This window comes from Lynx canadensis, chromosome C2, assembly GCF_007474595.2.
Source record: "Lynx canadensis isolate LIC74 chromosome C2, mLynCan4.pri.v2, whole genome shotgun sequence".
NCBI lineage: Eukaryota > Metazoa > Chordata > Mammalia > Carnivora > Felidae > Lynx > Lynx canadensis.
The window spans coordinates 136,436,326-136,463,194 of NC_044311.2; the positions used below are offsets into that span (position 1 = coordinate 136,436,326).

General features: G+C 31.7%; 1 protein-coding gene across 1 annotated transcript in view; it reads left to right on the forward strand.

Annotated features, from left to right (window-relative positions):
• NCAM2 (neural cell adhesion molecule 2) overlaps positions 1-26,869 on the forward strand; it is a 224,369-nt gene that overhangs the window by 177,202 nt on the left and 20,298 nt on the right. The window contains exon 15 of the mRNA XM_030328483.1: positions 4,299-4,479. Within this exon, the coding sequence (XP_030184343.1) occupies positions 4,299-4,479 (181 nt within the window). The remainder of the gene's footprint in view (positions 1-4,298; positions 4,480-26,869) is intronic.

Genomic DNA, 26,869 nt, shown 5'->3' on the forward strand with positions numbered 1-26,869 from the left:
TCAAGCTTTAAGACATGAAACAAAGGCAATTTGAATCAGTTAGGATAATAGAAAAGAAAAATTGGAATTTTTAAAATATTTATTTTTGAGAGAGACACAGAGGCAGAGAGCGAGTGGGTTGGGGGTGGGCAGAGAGAGGAGACACAGAATCCAAATCAGGCCCCAAGCTGTCAGCACAGAGCCCAATGTGGGGCTTAACTCATGAACCGTGAGATCATGACCTCAGCCGAAGTAGGTCACTTAACCCACTGAGCCACCCAGGCACTCCGAGAAATTACAATCTGAGCCTATTATACTTCAATTGAAAGGAAAGAAAGCAGAATTTGAAACTTTACTAAAACTCTCCAAATTTTGTATCTTTTCAAATCACATTGGGGTGTATGTGTGCATGCATGAGTGTGTGTGTATGTGTGTGTGTGTGTGTGTGTGTGTGTGTGTGTGTGTGTGTATGATTGCTAAATCACTTCTCTCATATTCAGAGTAATGAACGGAACTGTAGAGAATTCTGGGGCCCTTTGTAAAGTCATATAAGTATTGAATAGCTGAATCATTGCTACCAGGAAATCCAGGAACCAGAAACTACCTTATATGCAAACAGAAAATCTTAAAGCATAACACATGGGAGTCACAAGAACCTTAAAATCAATCTAGTTAGTATAAGCTCACCTCCTCTATTGTCCTCTGTTGTTATATTTATTTAGTTTTAATTTAAGATGATGTTGCCAATATATTTCCTGAGACTTCAAAAAGGATGAGTGAATTACTTCTTGTTATAAATAAAAGCAGTCAGGAGTCCTGTACAAAAAAACAAAAACAAAAACAAAAACAAAAACAAAAAAACAAACAAACCCTCTTTTATCTCTTCTCAGTTCTCCTCTCCATACAGTGATGGCAAATATTTCCCTGTATGCTGATATTATGATTTTAAAATAACTATTAAAGAAAGCTCTTAACTGTCATTTGGCCCTATCTATTTTCTGAAAAAAAAAAAAGAAAAAAAAAGATTGCTTAAGAGAAGCTATATCAAAACAAAATGACCATTTTTCTTTCAGTAGCTGCCCTTCAACATTTAATTGGCTTATTAATAATAGCCCTATTCAGCAAATCATCTCATTAAGTTACCTAGGGGAACATTTTGCAACTAGATTATCCTAAATTATTCCCTAGGCATTTAAATTCTGTAAATTAGGCACTCCACAAATGGATAATTGAGATTTTGATACCTAGGGGAGTATTTGGTAACACCCACTTTAATTTTTTTCCTATTCCCTGGGAATAGCAATTAGGGGATTAAAAAGCCTCCTTGTCTAATGTTGAATGGAAAATGAAATTGACTTAAATTGGGGGAAATATTAGAACTCCCTTTGGTTCCTTATGCCATCAGTCCAACTATCTAAAGTGATGGAGGGGCTTTTAATTTATCATGCTAAGGGCTTCAACAATTAAGAGTTAAATGATGGGTAATTCAGAAGAGACTATCTGCATGTCTTGTGCTTGTCAGGAAGTTTCACTTCAAATTCTCAATTCCCAGAAATAGGCTTTTTGAGGATTATGTGAAGGACATGAAGTCTATCCATCCCTCTGAAGAATAAATTTTATCCTGGGTAATCCACATCTCCACTAAGATTCAAAGCAAAACTTCATTCTGAATCTTCACAAAAATATTCATTCTCACCAAGATGAGAATAAAAATAGTTACATAGAATTTATGGAATTTATTGGAATAAAATGAAGGCTATAGGGGAAACTCTCTACTCCTTTGTATACCTCTTGTCTTTATCTAACCTTTCAGTTCACCTGCTTCTCACCCCCTCCTTCCTATATACAATGTAGAATAATCAGATTTTATGTTATATAGATTTTATTGTGTCTATGTATGGATGTATATGTATATGCACATATATGTATAATATCATCTAAAATTATTTTTGAATAAATGTTTTTAGCTTTAGGTTTTTGGTTAATACTTACAGTGTTTTTACATTTACTGAAAATAATGAACCTATAGTGTACATTTTTATATCTCTCAGTGGTTGTGCATCTTTCTGAGATTTTCAGTCATTGTGTTTATTTTTGCATCTATACTTCTGTGAAAGAAGATCGCTTCTTTTTATTAAGTATGTTAAGACAAATGAAAAATGGCACTGGAGTTTGTTATTTCCATTGAGGGTGACATCACTTCCCCAGAGGAGACATTCCTAGTCCCTGTACTCTATTGTATTTCCCTCTTTAATGCTCCCAGAGCATCCTTGGTCTTTCAAAGAGCTCATGTCTTTATTTTGGACTGGCTTGTAAACTCCAAGGTGAGGGTATTGTATATGTCTTTTTCACTATTGTGTTCATAGTTCTAGTATAGCCGCACTCCCCAATAAAGGCTGAATGAACAATTGATGAATGGATTGAAAGGTGTTGGGAAAATCATGGCTATTTGGTACAGCTGTCCTAAGCATTTCAAAAGCACACCTTACTTCTTTTCTTAGCCTTACTGGTCATTTAGTGACTTCCAATTTACAAATATCCTGGCCCAAACTATTCGGTTTTCCAATGCCTTTCCAGTACATCTCATAATACCTTAAATAGTACTGGAAAACAATATATAAACTTAACCCATTGATAAGTTTCAAAAGCAAAGGAAATACTTCTTGTTTATCCTAAACTTTTAGGTGCTTTCCTGAAACCCATGGCTTCATTAGGGGTGTTAGTATCTTTAGTTTTAGAAGAGATATCAAAATAGGCTTTGTAATAGGTGGTGCAAAATAAAAAAAATTAAAAAACTTCTATGTAACCAAAAATAATTAAGTAGGAAAATAGAATCATTGTATGGCATCAAAATAATAATGCCTTCTTGTCTCCTTTGATTGGATAATTCATGTTTGTAGTCCATCAGTTTAATGCAGTCATGCATTTAACTTGATTTTGGAGCATAAATCCTCATTTTTCATCATAAATGCGGGAAACATTGTTATGCTTTATTGTTAAAGACACATTGTAAAATATTGGCCCAACATAAAGTAATACTGGGCTTGTCTCTGAGGTTAAAAAGATATAATATTTTCTACATGTCATTTATGTACCATCTATCTATCTATCTATCTATCTATCATCTATCTATCTATCTACCTATCTATTAATATGGCCAGGCTCTAATTTACTTACAATCATGTCTCTGGGAAATTCAAGTTTACAATTGCAGTAATGATTTATTAAAGACATCATTGTAGAAAAATATTATTTTATTTTCATACAGTTATTATGAAAATAGGCTCTCCTTAATAATAGCTGTCATTAGTTAAGTGCTTATGATCCCTAAGGCCCTGTACTATCCAAAGTACTTGATTTTCCTCACTGCTCCCATATGAAAGCTGACAAAGGCAGCTGATTACTATTATTCTGTAATAGAGGTGAGAGAAATAAAGCAAAGAAGTTAAGGAACTTGCCAGTGTTTAAATGGTTAACATGGCACAACCAAATGTTAACATTGTTTAAAATTGTTTAATTCATTAAATTATATATATATACATATACATATATATATATATACTCTTTACATATATATAATCTTTATATATAATTCATTAAATTATATATATATGAACTCTTTCTGTGTTAATTATAATCATAGTATATTTTTCAAATAAAGGGTAATTGAAATATGTTATTCAAAGCATTTATTTTAGAAAAAGAATCAGGATTTAAGTGTAGAATGTTCAAGCGGAGCATAACATTTTTTTTTCTGATGCTAGTAACATTTTTAACAGGTAATAATTTTTCTTATATGTTGTTATACTATGAGTCTAAAACACCAGAATAATAAAAATACTAGTGGTAAATTACATATATAAAAAATATCCAGGCTACATTTTATGTCCCCCAACACACACCTCAAATTTTAAACAATAGTCTCTGGCAATTAATTTAATGGATATACTAGGCTTTTTCTATAAATCATGTTGAATGTTTTCTGTTTATATGACTATTAACAGTCAAAAAGTGGCTAAACAGCAAACTGATGTCTGTGAAATAAAAATAAAATCAACAAAGATGAATTATCAACCACTGAATTGTCAAGACTTAATTATGAAATCATCATCCTTTGGCTAAAATAAAAACATTACACTTTTTATAGAAAATTCTTAGAAATGATTTAATTGATAAAGCAACTTTATTTATCCCTGTCAATGGCAAAATATCTTTTTTGTTATTAATAAAACTATTTGTTCCACCTGAAGATAAATTTTTTAAAAACCACAACTTTAGTGTATGGGTATTTACAAAATATATTTGTGTTGCCTCTACAGAAAGATAAAGAAGATCAGTGGCTAGAGAAAAAGGTTCAGGGAAATAAAGACCACATTATTTTGGAGCATCTACAGTGGACAATGGGGTATGAAGTTCAAATTACAGCCGCCAACAGATTGGGATATTCAGAACCGACAGTCTATGAGTTCAGCATGCCACCAAAGCCCAACATTATTAAAGGTAAGCAAAACTCTATGCTTTCTTAGGATGAAAACAAATAGCATACCAACTTTTTGCAACTCCTGTGGATTTTTCCTTAATATTCAATTAAGGAAAATTTTATGTATCTTTGTATATATATATAAAGATATTTTTATATATATTTCTTCTATAATTTTATAGAAGGAAGTGTAAATTCTGAGTTCCAATCATGATTATTGTGACATGTCTTATTCAAGATTTCCTAAATCATTCTTGCCACGGGGTTATTATTAACTTGTAAATACACCATGACAATTTCAGTGGTTGAAGTAGTGAGGAGAGAACGAACAGAGGGACAGGATGGAAGGTAAGAGTGAAGTGTCAAAAATCAACATGAAAGACTTCTTTTGAGACCAGAAAATCTTTTGTAAAGAAGACAACATCTCTACCAAACACGTGAAGGCTGGTCCTTCACTTTTGGGAAAATGCAGTCAAAGATGATGACACCATCCATAACGGATCAAACAAGTTGAATTTAGAAAGATAGAATCAGTCACATAGTAAGGCAGAAACAGCCACAGAGGTAGCCCCAGAAAAAAACTATAACTAGAGTTTCAAGGAGGCTCACAACATTGCAGGACATGCTATATTGGTATTCACAGCACCCTGGTGGATTCTGCCTTTATTAAGTAACAGTGCTTCCGTGATTATATGCTAGCAATACTATCAAAGTCCACAGGAAGGATATTAACATTTTTTTTTCAGATACATGCTAGAGAGGTAAAGGTGCAAGAATTTGTCCTGATTTGTAGTCTTATTTGAGTTGTCACATGGGTTATATTTTAACATTTATCAATCCTTTAAATATATCTGTAATATTTACAGGTAAATTTTATGCAAATATGTATAAATATATGTAACATACATATAGTCTTCATATGTATATATGTAGAGCTGAAAGGAGCATATTCATAAGCATGGCTTATTGAAGTCATATTAGAGTATCAGTATTGGTACATAACATTTTTGATACTGGGAAAAAATAGTTTGTCAGTTCAGTCATGCTCTTTAACACTTTTGTAACTTCAACTGGATATTAATCTCATTATTATGATTTTGTGATATCACACATCTGTTTTTACTTGAAAGTATCTTTATACAGTTAGTCTTTCTATTATAAAATAATTACTGTTGCTTATATGTTTTAAAAATAATTGATATTTTGGCTTTGTATTGGTAACATTAATTAATAAGTGCTTCCAAGTATAATTTGAAAGTAGGAAGTTGGGAGCATCTAGAACTAATTTTGATATCATGTTATGTTTTTTTTTTGATTTACAAATCACTTTTGCATTTATTATCCCATTATCTCATTCATATATCTCTGAATCTGTATTGAACAAGGAAGACTTATACTCATTTTACAAATATAAATTTGAAAGGTTAAGGGATCTGTTCAAGGTCAGAGCTACTTAGTCATATGACAAATCCAATACCCTTATAAGATGATAGACCCAGGAAGAATGGTTGAATAAGCTCTCAAGTTCATTGTCTCTGTTTGATACATCAATAACTCTACAATTATAATGTTTTATGTTTGTAATAACTATCCTCTATGCAAATATCAGCAACATAATATAAATATGATTCTGAATCTGAGTCAGAATCTTCAAAGGTGGATTGCAACTGTGTATTCCCATTTTCCTAAATCTTTAATTTAGCTCATGTGTTTGGAGGAAATAATTGTTTTTATCAGGATAAAAATTAATATTGTATGAAGTTAGAAGGTGACATTTTAATAACAGTTTATAAGTAAAACACAAACTGTAAAACAAATAATCAATTTTAGACAGGTTTGTTTATATTATACTTCCAGAGTCCTTACTATTTTCTTAAAAAAATATTGTTAATAAAAAACAAAAATAGGTATGGACAATAGGGTAAATAAATAAGAATATATATATATACACATATATATACATATATGTATGTTTGTGTGTTTGTATATATATACATATCTATATACACACAAACATACATATATAGGCACAAAAATATCTAAGATATATTATGATACATTTACTATAAAAACATATTTTGTTCCAATTTCAGAATCACATTGTAGGCAGGCAGTACCTAGAAGGAAAATGGAGAGAATTATGGTTTATAGTTTCAGCTTTGCTGTTGTCACTTAATTTCTCTCAATATGCATTTCCTCTTAGCCAAGCGAGTTACTTCTGGTTCTTCAATGGTAAAATTCATTCATTTGTTCCAGATATTTATTGGGGTTTTGCTTTGTGACAAGGACTGAAATGAGTATAAAGGAATGACCTGTGAAAAGTACAAAACTGGCCCCTGCCCTCAAAGACTTTACAGTCTAGTAGGGAAGATAGACATAAAATTAGCGTTAGAATAACCACTAAACAATTACAACTAAGAGACAGGCTGGTGCCATATGCTGCCATGAGGGGGTTGGCAATTATACCTAACTTGTGATGGTAGGGGGGGCGGTTAGGTAGGGGCAAGGGAAGCGTTCCCTTAGAAAATACCTTTCCTGAAGAAACCCACAGGAAATGAGCCTTCTGGGGAAGGTGTCATATATGGAAGAAATCTCTAAAAGAAAAAAGAAATTGATCTGCTTTAGGAACTGAAAAAACATTACCGAAGAGAACCTGGAACCGTGTGAACAAAGATAAGGATAGAGAGGGACCTGTGACCCAGATAATCCCAGGTCTTCTGAAAACTACATAAACACTTTTAAAAGAGATCCTAAAGACAGTAAGAAGTAGTTTGAAACAGGGGTGTTATATGAATAGATAGGCATTATAGACAGATTTATCTTGCTCATATGGGTAAAAGAAAGAGATGGATAAACAGGAATGCTTGAAAAAATAATGATGGCAGTAGAAAAAGAAAGCCATGAATAAATCCTGGACACAATGTGTATTTAGGTTAAGCTTACATGTGTAATAGATTCAATTCAGTAGATATTGATGACTTTTGAGTTTCTTTTCAGTTTGGTATCCATTAAGTTTGAAATGTCAAGTAGTAGTTATATGTGTGTGTATAAAGATGAGAAGACAGTCATAGCTTGGAAATATACATTATGGTGATAACATTAACAGGTGAATGGTATTTGAGGCCTGGGTGAGGATAAAATCACACAATGAGTAATGCCTTATCTCTATGAAAAAGAGTTGATGTCTGAAATACTCATTGATGTCACCCTAGAAGGGTGATGAGCGCAGCATCGATGTTCAAGGTGTACTTCTTGGGTTACTAAGTAATAGAGGATTAAGAGTTGTGCCCAAAGGAACTGTGATATTACACAGGAAGAGGAAACCACACCACCATACCCAGTGAGAGTAAGATGTTGTAGAATTCCTGGAAAAATAAGAAGACTGTAATTATGAAGGTGAGCAGAGAGGGGAGGGAGGGGAAACAGTGTCAGAAGGACTTTAGGATGAAAAAAGCTGGAATGTGTTTCACAGCTGATGAAGCAGATCATGTGGTCAAGGAGAAGTCAGACAAAGCTATCTGAGAAGATAGGAGACATATTTCTTCCCCCATTAAACTGTGTTGTTGATACAAAGCAATTAGCCACTTCCTGGAAAAGGAGAAATAATAAAAGATTAATTCATCTTTAAGAATCCACTGACTGCTAAAGCCTCGTGGAAAGCCACATTAAAGGCATGCCTTTACAGTTTAAAAATTGTTCAGTTTAGCTGTAGAAGGTTTCATGGGGTGGTTTTAAAGACTGTGATGGGTGATGGTGAATTTGGGAGCCTTTACACCCACAATATCCTATAGAGTTAGAATTACGTATTGGTAAAATGAGGAAAATGATCTTCATCATTTCATCTTCATCAAAGTTATTCTTGTGGCTTTATGATTTCTTATTCCATTTTAAAATAAATATTATAAATTCAAGCTCAAATCTGAAATGAGTTCTCTGTAATAAACTAGCAGACCTTAAGTGTTTTTATTCAAGTTTTAGAAGATGTGAACTTCACAAATCAATTTAGTTTTAATTCATTTTTGGTAGCATGCATTGTATATTGTCTAAATAAGTTTATGGGCTTTTGAATTTAGAAAGTCATCGCTTATGTGCATTCCATGTATTTAATTTTTGGTAAGCAGCAGGCTAAATATAGAGTACATGTATTCATTGGGCTGAAGAGCTATTTTTTTAACAATATGCTCACCTTAAACTCATATATTACATATTACGTTGATAATAATGGTTTTTCTATGCATGTACATTAGTGGATACCACATTTATCCATAGTTTATTATTGTGATTTAAAAGATACTTTGTGATGAATAATATTTTCTCATTTTCACTCTAAACGTGTTTATTTTGAAAGATGTATTTGTTGATTTACATAGAAATAGAGTGCAAAATCACAATTGTATTCCCTTTTGGAATATTCATACAGCATAATTCCATCTAATTTATTTATAAACAATGAGAATATTGAATAGTTATGACAAATTAATTCTTATAAAATGATTATAAATCTATAAACAAGAACCTGATAAAATGACATTTATTGATTCATGCTGTAATTTTTATTACTAAATATACTACTCTTTTAAAAATCCTTGGAGATGAATTTATTTTGAAAAGCATTTCCCACCATTTCTTTTGGTTTATGACATTTTTAATACCATTTTTTTAACCAAAAAAAGACCATTTTTCTTTTAGTAATTGCTTCCTTTTTCTGATTTTGTTGCTATGAATTGAACACATGTCTAATTTTAACATTATCAATATTATTTGATGACAAACAATTCCATTCATGCATTGTTTAGATCTGATGGTAAAACAATTCTATCATCTGAATTCAAGCATGTAATGCATCTATGAGAGTTCCTCAAATATAAGAAGCTGACAAAGAAATTATATAAATCACCACCACTAAATAAATTGTTAAAAATGTTCAGGTGTGTGTGTGTGTGTGTGTGTGTGTGTGTGTGTATTTACATGGTGTTTTTCATTATACTTCTAATGAACTGTACAGTAAAATTATTTTGATGGCACTCAGTCTAGTTCCAAGCCACACTAGTATACCCTTGCAGTTCTGAATAACTCAACATGAACACAAAAACAACACATTCAAGTGCATGGCAAATGCAAACATGTTTTCTTAAAGTTAAATTTATGATCTGTTCAGAACATACATTAGAGAAATTCTAAAACAATGGTGAAATTAAAGTTCAGTTAAAATTGGAGAGACCTTTATTTTAACTATTTGGAAATCTCAGTCAATGCTAAATATTAACACTATACCCAAAACAATATTCCTTTGAATTTAGCACATAATGAAAAAGTATATTTTCATGATCCTTTGTTCTCAAAATTATTTTTAAAGTGGTACAATGACATATGTCTAGACCATGCTTATGGTCAGTTGGGTCAATGCTCCTTGCTTCTACCCTTATGGCAAATTTCCGTTATGAATATGTCATTTTCATGGATATATCTTGGTAGTTTATTCATTGTTAAAAATGTAACTACTTTTATTAAATATTTCTTCTCAGATATGATGGTAGCAAAAAGTAATATCTGTAAACATTATAGAATATGATGAGTTCATATTTACAGTAGCAATGTGAATTTACCAGTAGCACAGTGAAATGACAGGTGCCTTCTCACTCATAAGTTGTATCTTCAATAGAGAATAAATAGGATACTTATTTCTAAAGAATCAATGACAGAACAACTGTCTGATTTATGTGAAATAAACTTTATTAATATTGAGACTCAGTTATGTTTTAAATATGTGACAACTATTTAGAAAAGTTGTATACAGATTTTAGCCATTCTTTTTCTTGTATCAAAATAATTTCTTTGTAGGAATTTGTAATGGCTTTGTGTAAATCTTGCATTAATTATTTTCTCTTTTTTTTTCTTTCCCACTGTCACTTTTTTTTCTTTTTCTTTACTTTCATGTTGTAACTCTACTCTTTTTTTCCTTAATTATTTTATTCTTATTCTATTTTCAAAAACAATTTCCGTCATGCAGATAAATGCTGTGAAGCGAATAAAGGCGAAAATGGAAGCCAGTCATGGCAGCTGAATGCTGCTGGGTTTTCTTTCATTATAGCCCTCAGTTTGTCTTGGATGTTTTAATGTTGTTGTTATATGATATTTACTTTTATGCCCTGCAAATTTACAAGGCTAATCTCATATTATGATGAAAGTTTTCTGTGGTCCAACTAATTATGCATGTATTTCACTCATGAACAATTAGCCTATTTTCCCTTCCCCAAATTGTCAACCTTTAAAGTAGATAATTTGTCAGAAAATCACTGAAAGAAATAGAATCAGGATTGTTTCTTCCCGGATGCAGTTCATTGCATAACTTGCTTCATTCTGAAGTTTCCTTTAGTTTCTAAAGTTGACCTTGTTAAATATCATGTCACTCTTACTTGGAACTTAAGCATTTGCTACATCTAATCTTCTCTCATTTGATTATTTTGCAAAAATAATTCAATATCCATGACCATACATTGTATTTTATTATGTAGAATTGTGGATCTTTTATATTGGTTTTAATTGTTATTCTTTTAAATGTAAATTTCCAACTTTATGGACGTTTATAAAATTTCATGGCGTTTACCATTTATATACAACAAAAGCTAATAGCTTTTATTATATTAGATATGTATCCGTACTGTGCTGCCTATTTTCATTTTTTTGACCTAAAATATCATAAGAAATAAAAATGAAATAGTTTTCTTTTTTTTAAATTTGAACACTAACTTTAAAATATCCAATTTAGTAATTTAAATTTGAATGTGTTTAAAAAGTTGCACTCTGTTCACTGGATATGGATTGTGCTATGAGTTGGCATCGAGTATTGATTTTCTCACAACATATATGCATACTTCTTTATTACAACTTCCTGGACACAAAGAGTCAGTTTCTTTGTAAAGACCAGAGAGAGAAGCAAATATTTTAGCTACTGCTTGCAAGAAGATGAAATTGAGATGAGGAGGTGTTACTACATTTTTCAGAGGAAGCTATATTTGAGAGATTATCACAAGCAATGATTTTAGTGTTCAATTTTCATTCATTATAAAATGAGAGAAGTGTTTTGTGTTTTTCACTTCTAACCACACCCTGCCTAGCAAGTGATTCTTACTACTCATTCAGGACAATTAGAAAGCAAGCAGGTTTATGTATATGACAAGAGTGACCATACTAATGTGCGAAATTAAATTATTGGATTTTGGGCTTTGAGATTCACTCATCAGAAACTATTTATTTTGTTTCATGAAAGTATTCTTTTACTCCTTAAAACAATAGCTACAGGATCCTATAATGTAAGATCTAAAGCTAGACTTTCTTTAGTAGTCTGTCATTATCTTTTCTAAACTCTGCTGTCCACTACTGTCCTTTTTTCTTCTCACCTAGCAACAGACCTTTAGAATGCAGGAGTAACCCAGCCACAGATTAAACATGCTTTTGCTTCCTTCCTTTCTCTTCCACTGAGACAAAGGAATTTCCAGACTTATACAGTTTGGGGAATGTTCTGTTTTTAAAATAACCATAGCCAACATTTTAAAATTATTAATTAACCAATTATAAGTGCATAGTATGTCTATTTTTGGAGAAGATATGTAGATTTGTTGGTTACTAATATGTAGAAAGCGCTAGGAAAGAAAAGAGTTCCAATAACTCTTCGAGGAACAATATTTCCTGTTAACCATAATCTGACTGGACCTTTTCAAGAAGATAAATGTTTCCAAAAGAAAGTCCGGTAGAGATTATTTAGGCTAGTATATGATAGCAACATAATTTTGTGGAGAATATGGAATATTTCTTTCATAAGATAACAGAGTTGATTTTTTTTATTTAACATTCTACGACTCAAAGTCACCAACAGTGGTATGAAGAATGCTCAAAGTCAAGTTTACATGGTACCTAAAGTGATATTTTGACAGTTGAGAAAATAATCTAAAATTAAAAATTTATCGTCTCAGCATAATTATTTACACTTATCAAATTCTTCATTATTCTTTGTAAACATCTCAGTACAGATCAACTTTTTTTCCTGAACTCTTTTTTAGGGGTGGGGAGGAGCAGAGAGAGAGGGAAAGAGAGAATCTCAGGCAGGCTGCAGGCTCCAGGCTCAGCACGGAGCCCAGTGTGGGGCTTGACCTCACAACCATGAGACCATGACCTGAGCTGAAATAGTAGGATGCTTAACCAACTGAGCTACCCAGGTGCCCCAGATCAAGTTTATAATCCTGAAATTAATAAGTAATATTTCATTTGACCAAATGTTATGATTAGAAGAGCAGTTATTTTACAGTTCTGAGATATGCATAAATTCTTGAAAATAGATCTTCAGACATCTTAACATACAAGCTCTGTGTTTAGCTTATTTCCACGGGAAATAGGAAAGCACAAAATTCTAAACAGTACAGCTAAAACAGTTCAATAAATGAGACCTTAGAGATTATAAATTACCTTCTCAGATTAAAAAAATCTTAATAAATATATAAATGTTGCTAAATTATCTTTTTAAGTCTCTGAGTTTTAGTTTTGTTATATGCAACCATGTAATCTGACAGTCTAATTAGTATCTATCTATAGGTTTAAATAAAATAAAAATCCTTTGCCTGAAACATATAAAATGTGAACTGTGTGTTAAGGTAAGTTTTATGTTAATCATTATATATAATCAGAAGTATGTGTCTATGTCCGTTGATGTGTATATCATATCTCCAAATATTAAATCATTCCAGAAGTTTGTTTTGATCATATTATACCGGTTATAAATTTAGGTTGATTTACTTAAGGATGATTATTGTATCCACATATGGAGCATGAGGATTAACTTCTTCTATAAACATGAATATCTCCTTGTTTTTCTCCTCTCAGCTCTTTACTTGTCTATCTTCTTGTCTCCTTTTATCATTTAGTCTTACTGTTTTCTCTACTTCAGACAAAACTCTAATTATTTCTCAGATCACTGGCTTGCCAATACCATGGGCCAGATATGCCAACAGGCTATGCCTAGGAGATAGCAGTAAATTCTTTCTTACGAAACTTCTTACATGGGCAGTTTAGGTCAATGGCCATTTTTCATCCTCTTTCTTCTCATATTAGTCATTGGGAATAACTGTATTTTATAAATGCTACACTCCTACTGTTTCCAAATAATTACACAAATGAATATATATACATTCATTAGTGGTAGACATGGACAAGGTTAATATGTCTTATGGCTTTATTTTTTTTTAATTTCTCTTTTTTTTTTTTAGCCTAAAGTAGCTTAAGTGTTTTTTTTTTAATGCAATAAATACATATAGTCTGGACATTGGATTAACATTTTTGTATAATTTTAGTTGTATATATAAAATGAATTCATTCACAAATAATTTCATCGCAAATCGTTTTTACTATTAAATACACAGAATTTTTTTAAATTAAGAATTAAAAATACAAGTACATGCAGTACTTCATAGGTTGTATAGTTTGAGTCAAATGGATTTATGATTATTCATTTATATTTAAGAAAATACAGTATGTAAGACATAATTAATCTTTTTGGGATCTGGATGAACTCTTTTAGATATCTGAAAAGTATTTTATTTCTTAATATGGTATACATACCCTAAGAATGGAAAAGTAAATTTTAAAATCACAAATTATCTTGGTGATTTAAGATATTTATATCACCAATATAATCATTAAGTCTGTCTGGGTTTAATTTTCAAGAATAGTTAGGTAATGTTACGTATAATACTTTCAGTTTGAAGTAGTCGAGAAATCTCTCTAGTCATGTAAAATTATCGGAAAATTTCCACCTGTTTGGTTTTGGTTTAGATATTAGTAGCATTAAGAGCTTTAAATAGTGTGTTACAATACTATGTAAATAAATATTATTTATAATCTTCTTTAGCCCTTATATGGTAATTTTACTTAATAAAGATATAAGATCATGAAGGTCATATCTAATTGTATCATTTTATGTATTTTATTATGGCTCAAACCAACCTTTGAATAAGTACAAATGAAGTAGGTTTTCTCTAATTTTGGCTTGTTTCCTTGCTTCCTTCCTTCTTCCTTTCTTCTTTTCTTCCAATTCATTCTCTCTAATATTCTCTTTCTCTCTCCTATATTCCCTTTTTTTTCCCTCCTCTTTGTCTCTATTGCTCTGTCTTTCTCTCTTTTTCCCACCCCCTCTAGGTTTTGTTTCCTCCCTCTCAATTTCTGACCATGAATGAATAGGGTGTATTTTTTCTACTCCTTTTCTGTTGATCAACTGGTAAATTTTAAAATCTTAGCATTCGTGGTAGGGATATATATCAGAAAACCTTCAGAAAGGCTAATGCCTTTCTGCATTATTGAATGGATAGCTCAAATTTACATATTTCACATGATTGGAGATGCAAATATTCTACAAACAGCCCTTGAAATCATTTCAATATAAGTTGAAGTTGGTAAAAATTCCATTTCCAAATCAGCTGTTATGTCATAAAAAAATAAAGAGCATTATTTAATCACTATTAATACTATAATTCTAATTATATTGGAATTCAGAAGATATTAGCAAGTAAATTGTAAGAACTAACTAAACAAACAAACCAAATATCTTTCTAACATCTAATTAACCTGATCTCTTCTGGTTTACTATTTAAATTGGTAGAATTAAAATTTAGAGTTAACATTTTTTTAACTTTTAAATATAAAGCTGTAGTATTATTTCTCATTTATTGTACTTAAAAACTTGTTGAAATACATAAAGGTTATAACACTATATTAAGCAACATCTCAGTTCTTATCTAAGGTAAAAAAAATTCAGTAATCTTAAATCTAATTTAATTGTTCTGAAATAAGACAGAGTTAGGAGTTTAATACCAATCCTTTGTTTTCCAAATACCTTTGGTCTTATTATCTTATCTAAGAATATGAGCTGCTTAAAGATTTTTGGTAGTAATCCACTCTTCCTTTATGGCTATTAACTAATTTCACAGCCTAAATTGAAAAAAAGTGAAATAACTAAGGAAAACACATATGTGTAAGAGTACTATATCTATGCTGATCTGAACTGCAAACTGATGTCCCAATGGCTTCGTTGCTGGACTTTTATTTTACCTAATTTTTAAAGATAGGTTCATTCAAGTAGAATTAATTTTCATTTTAAGTATTAACTAATTGAATGTATTAAGTTTAGGCATATTGTAAAATTTCTTAATGTGTGTATGTTCAAGTTAAATTAAGTTATTCTTTATCATTCCACTTTAACTAATAAAAAGTATAACAGTTACGCATTGCGAACACTGCATATATTAAGAAATGGAATCTTTTTCTTAATTATACCATATTTATTTTTATTCTGTATGTGTACTAAATGGATACTATGAAATAAATCTCTTAGCTAATCTTTTTTTAATGCAAGCAATTAAAAATTGCTATTTTAAGTAACATCCATGATTCATGAACTTCTTTCAGAATATTTTTATCTCACATCTTACACTGATTTTATGTATAACACTTGTGTTTTAAAGTGACTGTTTCTGACCATTTTAATTGCATTTGTTTTCATCATAGCTTATTTTCTTGAAAAAAAATGTGCGTTATAAATGTATTGTCTTCAATATCATCTCTTATTTAAAACCCCGACATAATATCAGCACTATGTGTAATTCTATGCATGTGTTTCATAGTATATTAAATGTCATTTTATTTTCTGTACCTCTGTGTCTCCATTGTTGTAATAAAGAAAACTGAGGAAAAACTTCGTTATATGTGTTTTCTTTATTACTGGTACAAATCTTTTATGTCCTTGTGTGTTTTCATTTCTAACTTGATCAAATCCAAGGTCTCAGTGTAATAAATGTATAATCATTGAGTGACTTCTATTTGGGGATAAATAATATATCATCAGTAGACTCATATTGCAAAAATAATTTAGAAACACTACTAAATACTGTTTCTTTCATAGTAAACTAGTTCCAGAGTCTTCTTAGAAATGTTGATGACTAGTAGGAGGCCAAAGTAATCAGACATTATCTTAATAGAATACAGGAATATAGTTAATAACTTTAATAATGCAAGAATTGTTAAGTAGTTTCCATTGCTAGCAAACGTTTATAAAGGCAGATATAAATACTTAAAGAGATTTTTTAAATCTCCTTGGTTAATGTGTTAACTGTAATTCGGTTTAAACATCATAAGAGTAAAGTTGTAGAAAATTACTAGGGTCCGCTGCTCATCCACACCCAAGGTATGAAACAAAAATGGCTTTGGTTTTATTTTTTAACGTGTACTGTGTCACACGCTGTGTGGAATGCCATACGTGCAATATTTCAATCACTCCTCATAAAAACCTCTCAGAAGTAAGTATCATTTCTCTCATGTTTTAGATGAGAACAGTGAGGCCTAAAGAAGTTGAATAATTTATGTAGAGTCACATTTAGAATCCAGGTCCTTTGCTCTTAATAAATCATTACGTTTGTTTTTTGTTTTAGTACTGAATCTGGGTTCAAATGATAATTTTTTTAGTGTTTATTTATTTATTTTTTTTATTTTGAGAGAGAGAAAGAGTGTGCATATGTGTACAAGCAAAGGAGGGGCAGATAGAGGGAGAAAAAATCCCAAGCACTCTCCACGCTGTCAGCACAGAGCCTGATACGGGGCTTGATCTCACTAGTCATAAGATCCTGACCTAAGCTGAAATCCATAGTCGGAAGCTTAACCAACTGAGCCACCCAGGTGCCCCATAAATGATAATTCTTTATATGGAAGTTAAATTGTTTTTATAAAGTGAAAAAAATTGGTGGCTTAGACGTAAATATTTATTTCTCTTATATAAACATCGTCAAGTACTTCATTGCCAGATAAAAATGAAGTAGTATAGAAATTACAAAAGATAAAATGTTCATTTTCAAGATATGCGTTATTTTGAAGCACACTTAATCTTTCTTATTTCGGAACAGCCCACTCTCAAATGTATATCTTAATATGTATATACCGCCCATTAAAACATATGAGTATACATTTCAAAATGAAAATTTTTATATAGTATCTGTGTTTTGTTATAATTTCTGAACTTCTTTCAATTAAGTAGTTACAGAAGTTTTGTACAGTGGGAGAGAATGAAAATTAAGTAATTTTTCTTTGTTCTTATTTTTATTTTTCTTGAAACCCCTTGACAATAAGATAGTATCAAATGGGAAGTATCTGGGAATTTCTGGACATTTTTACAGTGACCGTCACAGTAACATTACATTGATCTATTAGCTTTATATTATTTTACTGTTTGCTATTCTCATATTCTAATCAATACCATTATCTTATTATGTCAACAAACTGAGGATCAGAGAAGCCAAATGACTAGTCATTGACTCTCAGTTTTCCTCTTTGTTTTATCAAACTACACTGAATCTGAGATGGCATAACTAAATCCCTAGTCTATATTTATATGTCTTGTGTCTTTGACCTAGTTCCTTTGATTTCTTCTTGATTGCCTCATAGGAAAAAAGGCCATGTGTTAACTAACCACAGTTCCCTCCAGTAATCATGGTACTTCAACAAGTCAGCTTATCTTTCTTTCTCCAACTCCTACACATGGCTGTTCTCCCATGATCACTGTAATAAACTCTCAGTTTACAACCCTAAAAGGATATCAAGTTAAATTTAATCACTTTATGATTTTTAAATATTTTCTGAAAGTACTTTATAAAATGGCTTTTTTACATTGTTTGTAGAAATAGGTCATTTTCTATTAATCTGAAATATTTTTACCTACTGTCTAATAAAAACTAAAATAGATATTTCCATATCAGCATCTGCCCTTTCCATTTTAAGAAATCAAAATAAATGGCTTCAAAAAAGAATTTTTATAGTGGTTCCATGCTTGCTATTCTACTGATTTCTCATTTATTATTACAAAAAGAAATATTAAAATATTTTAAAATTCATAGTATAATAAATATAGACTTTTTTTCCTGCTTAAATATGGTTAACAAGAGTAAAAATTAGCTCCTCAAACTACCATTTCTGTTTTGAGGAATCTATGAACAATAACTTTCAATTTGCTGTCATTCCTACATAATGTCACCAAGGCTAAGCCAGATAGATATGTTACCTGGAAGGTTAAATGCAAAACTCTCTGATGTTCTTGAAAAATGAAAAGAAAAATATTCTGCTTCCCAGTGCTTATTGGTGGAAAACAGACGAAAATATTTTGGGGTTTTTATATACTAAGCCTGAGACTTACTGTCCCATCAGAGGAAAGTTTATTTAAGGAAATAGAAATATTTCTTTACAGCAAGATCTGGTCTGGTTCATTGGTGGGTCCCATCATACAAAAATAGGAAGTTGAAAATGTTTTAAGACTTTCGCATGTGTTAGTAATCACCTAAGGTGTCATTTTTTTTTTTAATGCTTATTTACTTTTAAGAAGCAGAGACAGAGACATAAGCAGGGGAGGGGCAGAGAGACTGAGACAGAATCCGAAGGAGGCTCCAGGTTTGAGCTGTCAGAACAGAGGTCAACATGGGGCTCGAATCCACCGACCATGAGATCATGACCCGAGCTCAAGTTGGACACTTAACTGACTGAGCCACCCAGGGCCCCCCTAACGTCATTTTTTTTAAGTATTAAATGACATAAAAGATTGTGTATTGTGTTTATAGACATTCTCAGTAAATCCAGGCCTGTTAGCCATTCCTTGGAAGATTTTAAAAGTAGGACACTGTATTTTTTTCCTCCATTTTTTTAGATACACTTTACTTTTTAGAGAAGTTTCGGGTTCACACCAAAATTGAGAGAAATCTACAGAATTCTCATATACTGCCTGCCCCAATACATGTATAGCCTCCCCCCCATTATGAACATGGAGAATGGTACATTTGTTACAATCGATGAACTTGGATTGACACCACTGACATCATTTTTACCCAGAGTCCATACATAGTTTGCATTAAGATTTACTCTTTGTGTTGTCATTATATGGGTTTTGATGAATGCATAATAAAATGTACCCACCATTACAGTATTATACAAAATAGTTTCCTGCCCTAAAATTCCTCTGTATTCCGCCTTTTCATCTCTCTTTTTCTCCTAACCCTTGGGAACCACTGATATTTTTAACTGTCTCAATAACTTTTCCTTTTCCAGAATGTCATATAGTTGGAATCATATGGTATGTAGCTTATTCAGATTGGTTTCTTTCACTTAGTAATGTGCATTTAAGGTTCTTTCATGTTTTGTTTTGTTTTTTTTCATGATGCAATGGCTCATTTCTTTTTAGCATTGAATAATATTACATTGTCTGGATGTACCATTTTATCTATTTACCTAGGGAAGGATATCTTAGATGTGTTTTTAAAATATATTTAAAGTCTGCACTTTTATTTTAGAGTTGAAGTATCCTACACAATATATTATTTAGATGCACTAAATATACATGATAAGTGGCCCTACAAGTTTGGGTGTTTAATTATAAAAATGTAACTTGATTTTTTATATAATCCTAATGCAGAAATTGAAGTCTCTAAAACAATATAGTGAGTGTCTAAAACTGGGCATTTTTCAAAACCGAACATGATGGGGGCTCCTGGGTGGCGCAGTCGGTTAAGCATCCGACTTCAGCCAGGTCACGATCTCGCGGTCCGTGAGTTCGAGCCCCGCGTCAGGCTCTGGGCTGACAGCTCAGAGCCTGGAGCCTGTTTCGGATTCTGTGTCTCCCTCTCTCTCTGCCCCTCCCCCGTTCATGCTCTGTCTCTCTCTGTCCCAAAAATAAATAAACGTTGAAAAAAAAAATTAAAAAAAAAATTGAACATGATGAATTCCTTGGGAAATAATACCATTCACATTTTTCATTTATTGTCATATATTTATAAAATTCACAAGTATGTATGTTTAATAATTTCATAATAGATTAAGCATCTTAGAATTTCAACAAAAAAATGTAAAATATTAGTTGTAGTTTAATATTTTAAGGGTGACATTCAATTTTGCAATATAGTCTTTAAGAAGAAAGGTATTTTCTATTTTGTGAAGGATTTTACTTTCTCTATATGGAACAGCCTTTTAATATTAACAGAAAATACATTTAGCCAGTTAATAGTTGAACCAAAGAACTAAAATTTAAATTATCCAGTTCCTTAACACTGACTAATGTCTCTTTTGATCTTACTCATTCTAATCAAAGAAGCTTCATTTCTTTTGTGCCAATAAAAACCTTCATTATCTTCGTTATCTTAGGAGAAACACCGTAAATCACCTTTACCAAAGGAATCTGAATATGTATCATAAGACTTAAACTGCATATAGAAAAATTATAGAGTTAGTGAGATAAGCATAAATTTGAAAAGTAACAGTTCAAATAAGTAATTATGATGTAAAATATTTTATATCTCTTCATTTCACTTTTTGAGAAAGCTATGTAGCCAGTGGTCTCTGTTCCAACATATGTAACAATTTGAAATGTCAGCTAGATAGGAGCATAGGTATTCTGTTGTGCAAAGACTTTAGCTGTTTCACAATTTGTCACGTTTTGTCATTGCAACAGATTTATAAGGACACTTAAAAATATGCCTTTCTAAAGTTTTCAGCTATCTGAAACATTTATCAGAAAAGTGCTGTTATATATTAGTTTTTTGCCAATTCTTTTTCAAAATTAGTACGGCTTATTTCTTTAATTCCTTTTCTTAGATTAAAAATATTGCTTTAACTTTTTCGAAGGATGTGGCAAGTTTCCAACAACACTCCCATAGAAGAATATTAACTTTATATATTAGATTGTTTATTTTTACAGGAAACTTTTCAAAAGATAAATACTAAGACCTTAGGGGGTATTAGGTAGGTGTTAAAAAAAGTGAAGGTGATGAGCCACTTGCATTGTTATTCCATACAGAATAATTATTCATGATTGTAAATATATATGATAGAAATTATAATATTTATCATATACAGTCTCTATTTTTAAAATATATTAACGGATACTAATTATATAATGCTAATTCAATCACTAATCACTTGTTATAGGCTAAGCCTATTTCCTACTTTGGACACCTAGCAGGTGTTGACAAGCCTGTGTGCATTATGGAAATGGGCGTGGAATAAGAAAGGGGGAAGCCTGGACAGACATTCTGAGCCATAATCCCAGGCCACTCTAGCTCCCTCCTGACCATTGCAACAGATTCTGTTTCCTGTCTACAACTCTCTACTATCTTTTGGGAAAAGCTCACTTTTGATGGTGGTGATGTTTCTCAATTTGTTTTGGCTGATGTGTTTATATAGAGAGTTTTATAATTATAAATACCATTTATATAATATACATGTTTACAATTCCCTTCCCATTACTAAATCAAATATCTTTAATTAGCCAACTGTCCTGCCCCAAATCACATAGTAAAAATAGATAAATAAATAAATAATAAATTTTGTGCAGCCTTTTTACCCTACCTTCTCCCAAATAATAATTCCTAGTAGGGATAAGTGATTGAAGGGAAATTTTGATTATCATTGACTATGTGTGTGTGTGTGTGTGTGTATATATATTTATATATATATAAATTTTTATACATATATGTAAAAATAGTTATAAATGTAACAGAACATTTTGACATAATAATCAAAATGACTGAAAAATGGAGACACAGTAGTTAGAAATAGGTGATGTAAAATACAACCTTCACCATCCCCCGCTAAAGATATTTAGTAGTAAGCAATAAATAATCTACATCAATACTGTTTAACTGACTACCTATGAAAGACATGACCACTTTATTAAAATGTACTGAAATAGCTTGAGGATTTAAAACATAAATAACAACAATAGGCTTTGTTAATATATTTGAATAATACCGAAAACTATTGATGAATTTTAATTATACTATTTAAAATCTGAAAACTTCAACCTTTTAATGTGTGGATGCACAAACAGTATTATCAAGGAATAAGAAAGCTAGAAAATCATCCAAAAAGGAACTTCCACATAAGTATTAATGTCTGATAAGAACTTTTATAATTTGTTTTTAGATAATTTAAACAGGTCCAATAAGCTCAATACATGTTCCTTTAATACACAGAAAATTACTTTTGTGTGATCCTAAAAATTAAAAATCTGTCAAACTGGTCGCAATGCACTTACAAATAGGGCAATTTCATACAGTTATATACTTCTCTCATCATTATAACCTTATGATTTTTAATATATTTTTAAGGATTTTAAAATTTAAAATCCCAAAATTGTTTCCCCAAAATGCAATTCCTTATAAAAGACTGAAGTTTTCTTTTCACTGATAATAATACTCTTTCATAGCCATCACAAATATTACTAGCACCACATACATTTTTTTCCTTTACATTGTTCATCGAAAACTGCATGCCAGAAATTACATGTTGTGCCCACACAGTTTTCATTCAGCTAGTTCACTAAGCAGTTAAATATCTGAATAATATGAACTTGAGTGATCTTGAAAAGTTGCTACTAACTGCATTTTGTCAGGAAGCTGAATGATGCAAATGCTTTCTTTATCTCACAAATACTATAAGCTGTCCAAGAGGGAACAAGACTTGACAGAGTAAAAGATTAGAACACAAAAGAAGTACAGTCTTTATTTTAGGGAGGAGGTTTTGATTCACTTAGCAATAATCTTTTGAAAATTTCAATCTTTTTTTTTATTCCAGTGAAGACAAATGTGTCTAAAATGTGCAGAATAACCAGAGCCATAAAAGTAACAACAATGATAACAACAACAACAAAATCTAATGGTAAAGAGGGCAAATGAATTACAGAAGTGAATACTAAAAAAAAAAAGTATATATATATATATATATATATATATTCCAGTGCCCAAACCAAGCAAAAATCAATTTCACCAATCATAGACCATAAGCATTTTTAATAATTCCCTTGCTTCTTTCATTTTTTTAATATCACTCTTAACAAGGATAAATATAAATATATATATATATATATATATATATATATATATGAGAGAGAGAGAACGTGCAGGGGAAAGGGTCAGAGGGGAGGGGGAGGGAGAAAGAGAGAAAGAGAGAGAGAGAGAGAGAAGGAGGGAGAGAATCCTAAACAGGCTCCATGCCCAGCATTAGTGGGAGCTGGGGCTCAATCCCATAACCCTGTAATCATGACCTGAGCCAAAATCAAGAGTTGGACATTTCACCGAGTCATTCAGGCATCCCCAAAAAGACTTTAATTTGACATACAGAAGTATGGGAATGACCAAAAGATAATTTGCTATATGAAATATGAATAAATAAAGGAATAACATTAAACAAATCATGTTGAGTTCTAGCTACAGTGAAATGCACATCTAAAACCAGAAGAATGGTGGGGTGCCTGGGTGGCTCGGTTGGTTAAGCGTCCAACTTCGGCTCGGGTCATGATCTCATAGTTTGTGAGTTCGAGCCCCGCATCAGGCTCTGTGCTGAGCCCAGAGCCTGGAGCCTGCTCCAGATTTTGTGTCTCCTTCACTCTCTGCCCCTTCCCTGCTCTCTCTCTCTCTCTCTCTCCTTCAAAAATAAATAAAAACATTTAAAAAATTTTTAAATCAGAAGAATGAAAATGATCTTAAAACTTAGGCCTTAATGAAGACAGTTTATCAAAAGCAGTAATAAAAAAACACATAATTTTTATTTTTATGCATCATCATTCATAAATGTTAGCAATATTCAAATGTTTAAGCTTCTAAAATCTAGGAAAGTTTTGGGTAAAAGTGGAGAAGTTCTAATTTTTTTAAAAAACATATTATAAACAAATAACAAAAATAAGATTTACTATAAACAAGTTGAGCATAAAGTAATAAGTATTACAAATGAAATAACAACACATTTGGACAGTTCTTTGGAATTCCCAAACTGCTTTCATAATATTCTCAAAGAATACTTTAGCTAGGATATGTGAGAATTATTATGAACATTTTGTCAACAATGAAACAGAATAAAATTGTAATTATGATTTAGATATATCTAATTGTAGTGTGTGAGCAACAAAATGTATCAATACATTGCATTGCATTGCACCTTTCAAAGTATAAATATGTTCTAAAATATTACCTGCTAATAATGTAAATGAAAAACATATACCTTAGGAGGGTACATTCCATTTTTTTCAGGGTGTATGGGGAAGTAATTTAAAAAGTGGCTTAGAGGGGACAAAGAATATAAAATCCAATTATAGTTGCTCTTAAGTTTCTGTTTGATTTTTAAATGTGTTTAAATTTATGGAAAATGGTATGTTTAATCCTCCTTGCTGATGCAAAGAATGATGTTCTCCTTCTTTCTAATTAATGCAGTTAAAGGGGTATTAGCCAGACCTTTGAAACCTCGGAAGTTCAAGCCTTTGTTTCAAATAGGGAAATTAAATAGGAATCAAAATGGACTGAATCCATCAATTTGGGACGACCATCAGGCACCATAAATGCAGGAGACCCATGGTCAAGACACAGAAGAGAAATGTGGTTTCTGGAGAAATAGAAATAGTGTAACATTGTACTCAGAAAATATCAGTGGTTTTAACATTTCCCTCTTTAATAGTGAATTTTATACTATGAATAAATCAGAGTTTCCTTTTTTTTTCTATTTGTGATTACACCTATTGAGGTAATCTGAAAGTCATGTTGTTTCGAATGTACAAAAAGAGATATTTGGAATCAGTTTTTCTAAATACCTAAAATATATAAATATCACATTTATTTATTTAATGTTTATTTACTTTTGACAGAGAGAGAGAGACAGAGCATGAGTGGGGGAAGGTCAGAGAGAGAGGGAGACACAGAATCTGAAACAGGCTCCAGGCTCTGAGCGGTCAGCACAGAGTCTGACACAGGGCTCGAACTCACAGACCGAGAGATCATGACCTGAGCTGAAGTTGGATGCTCAACCGACTAAGCCACCTAGGCGCCCTTATAAATATCACATTTATACCTGTATGCCTGATTCCCCATTTAGCTTAACCGAGAGAAGACTATCAAGTCCAAAGACAAATCTTACCTAATGTAGGTTCTGTTTAGCAGATCTAGTATTCACAGTAGGGAATAGAAAGTCTTGTAAATGCATAATAAGACATTTCTCTACACAACTCCATAGGGCTGGAAAATATTATTTTCTTTCTTATGTCAAGAAATACAAAAGATTCATCTTTATGTGTACTAGGGGAATGTTGTGATTAGACTTTATTTTCAGTGTCCCCTCATTTTTAAAATTGTGAAGCTTATTAAAAATTTTATATCTTTTTTTTTACATTTATTTATTTTTGAGAGACAGAGCGTGGGCAAGGGAGGGGCAGAGAGAGAGGGAGACACAGAATCCAAAGCAAGTTCCAGGCTCCGAGCTGTCAGCACAAAGCCTGACACAGGGCTCGAACCCACGAACTGTGAGATCATGACCTGAGCCGAAGTCGGATGCTTAACTGACTGAGCCACCCAGGTGCCCCAAAACATTTTATATCTTTTTTTAAAAAAATATTTTTTTGTTGAACCAGTCTAGATGCTTGTCTCATTTCTATACTTTCGTTATTTCTGTTACATTTTTTTATTCTTTGTTAATCTGGGGGACCCTAAGGAAAAAATCACAAAACATAAATTTAATTTACCAACTTAAGATCATTTCCAAGTCTGTAAGTGACAGGTGATTTTTGAAAACAGCTTGTCTAACATAAGACAATGAGACACTGTGTGAAATCCTTAGGGATGGTAGTTGGTTTTTAAATTAGTGCAATGTCTTTTTTTTTAAAGGATATATTACCCTAGAGTGTGCCTTCTACAATACAAGATTACCACAACTCTAGTGAAAGCCCTTACTATTAAACCTATGCCATTGTTAATATAAAAACCTTAATCTTTTGTTCTTTATGTTTTGTGGAATTCGATGAATGAAATTAAAGTTTAGGAACTTATGCTTCATAGTAAAAAAGGACTTAAAAGGCTGTATAATAAGCCTAAAGGTTTATGTTAATATTTATTAGTTCTATTTTAGTATATACATCAGGAAACCCATCTAGTTCTACACTAAGTTAGCAGGCACTTGATGAAAGTTTGTGAAACATAAATGGTTTGATAGTCCTTTTTTTTTTTTTTAAATTATGCAACCACAAAGTCTTTAGACAATCCAGATGTCTGATTTTACAGTAACTGACCATTGTGGCTCCGATGGAGTCCAACTGCAGAAAGAGGCCTCCTCCTCTTTTCACATAGCACATAGGACATGTACATGTAAACATGTACGTGCATAGAATACACCTAGATCTTCCGTAAATCACGTGATGTTTGACAATGAGTTTCCTGAACAGGATGAGGAAAGAACACATAAACAGGAGACAAGTAGATCTCCTGAAATTGTAGGAGGATATTGCACCTAGCAAGGTTATGAGAAACACCCAAAATGGATGTTGAATGTCTTCTTGTTTTTCATACTTAAACTGTTTACTTA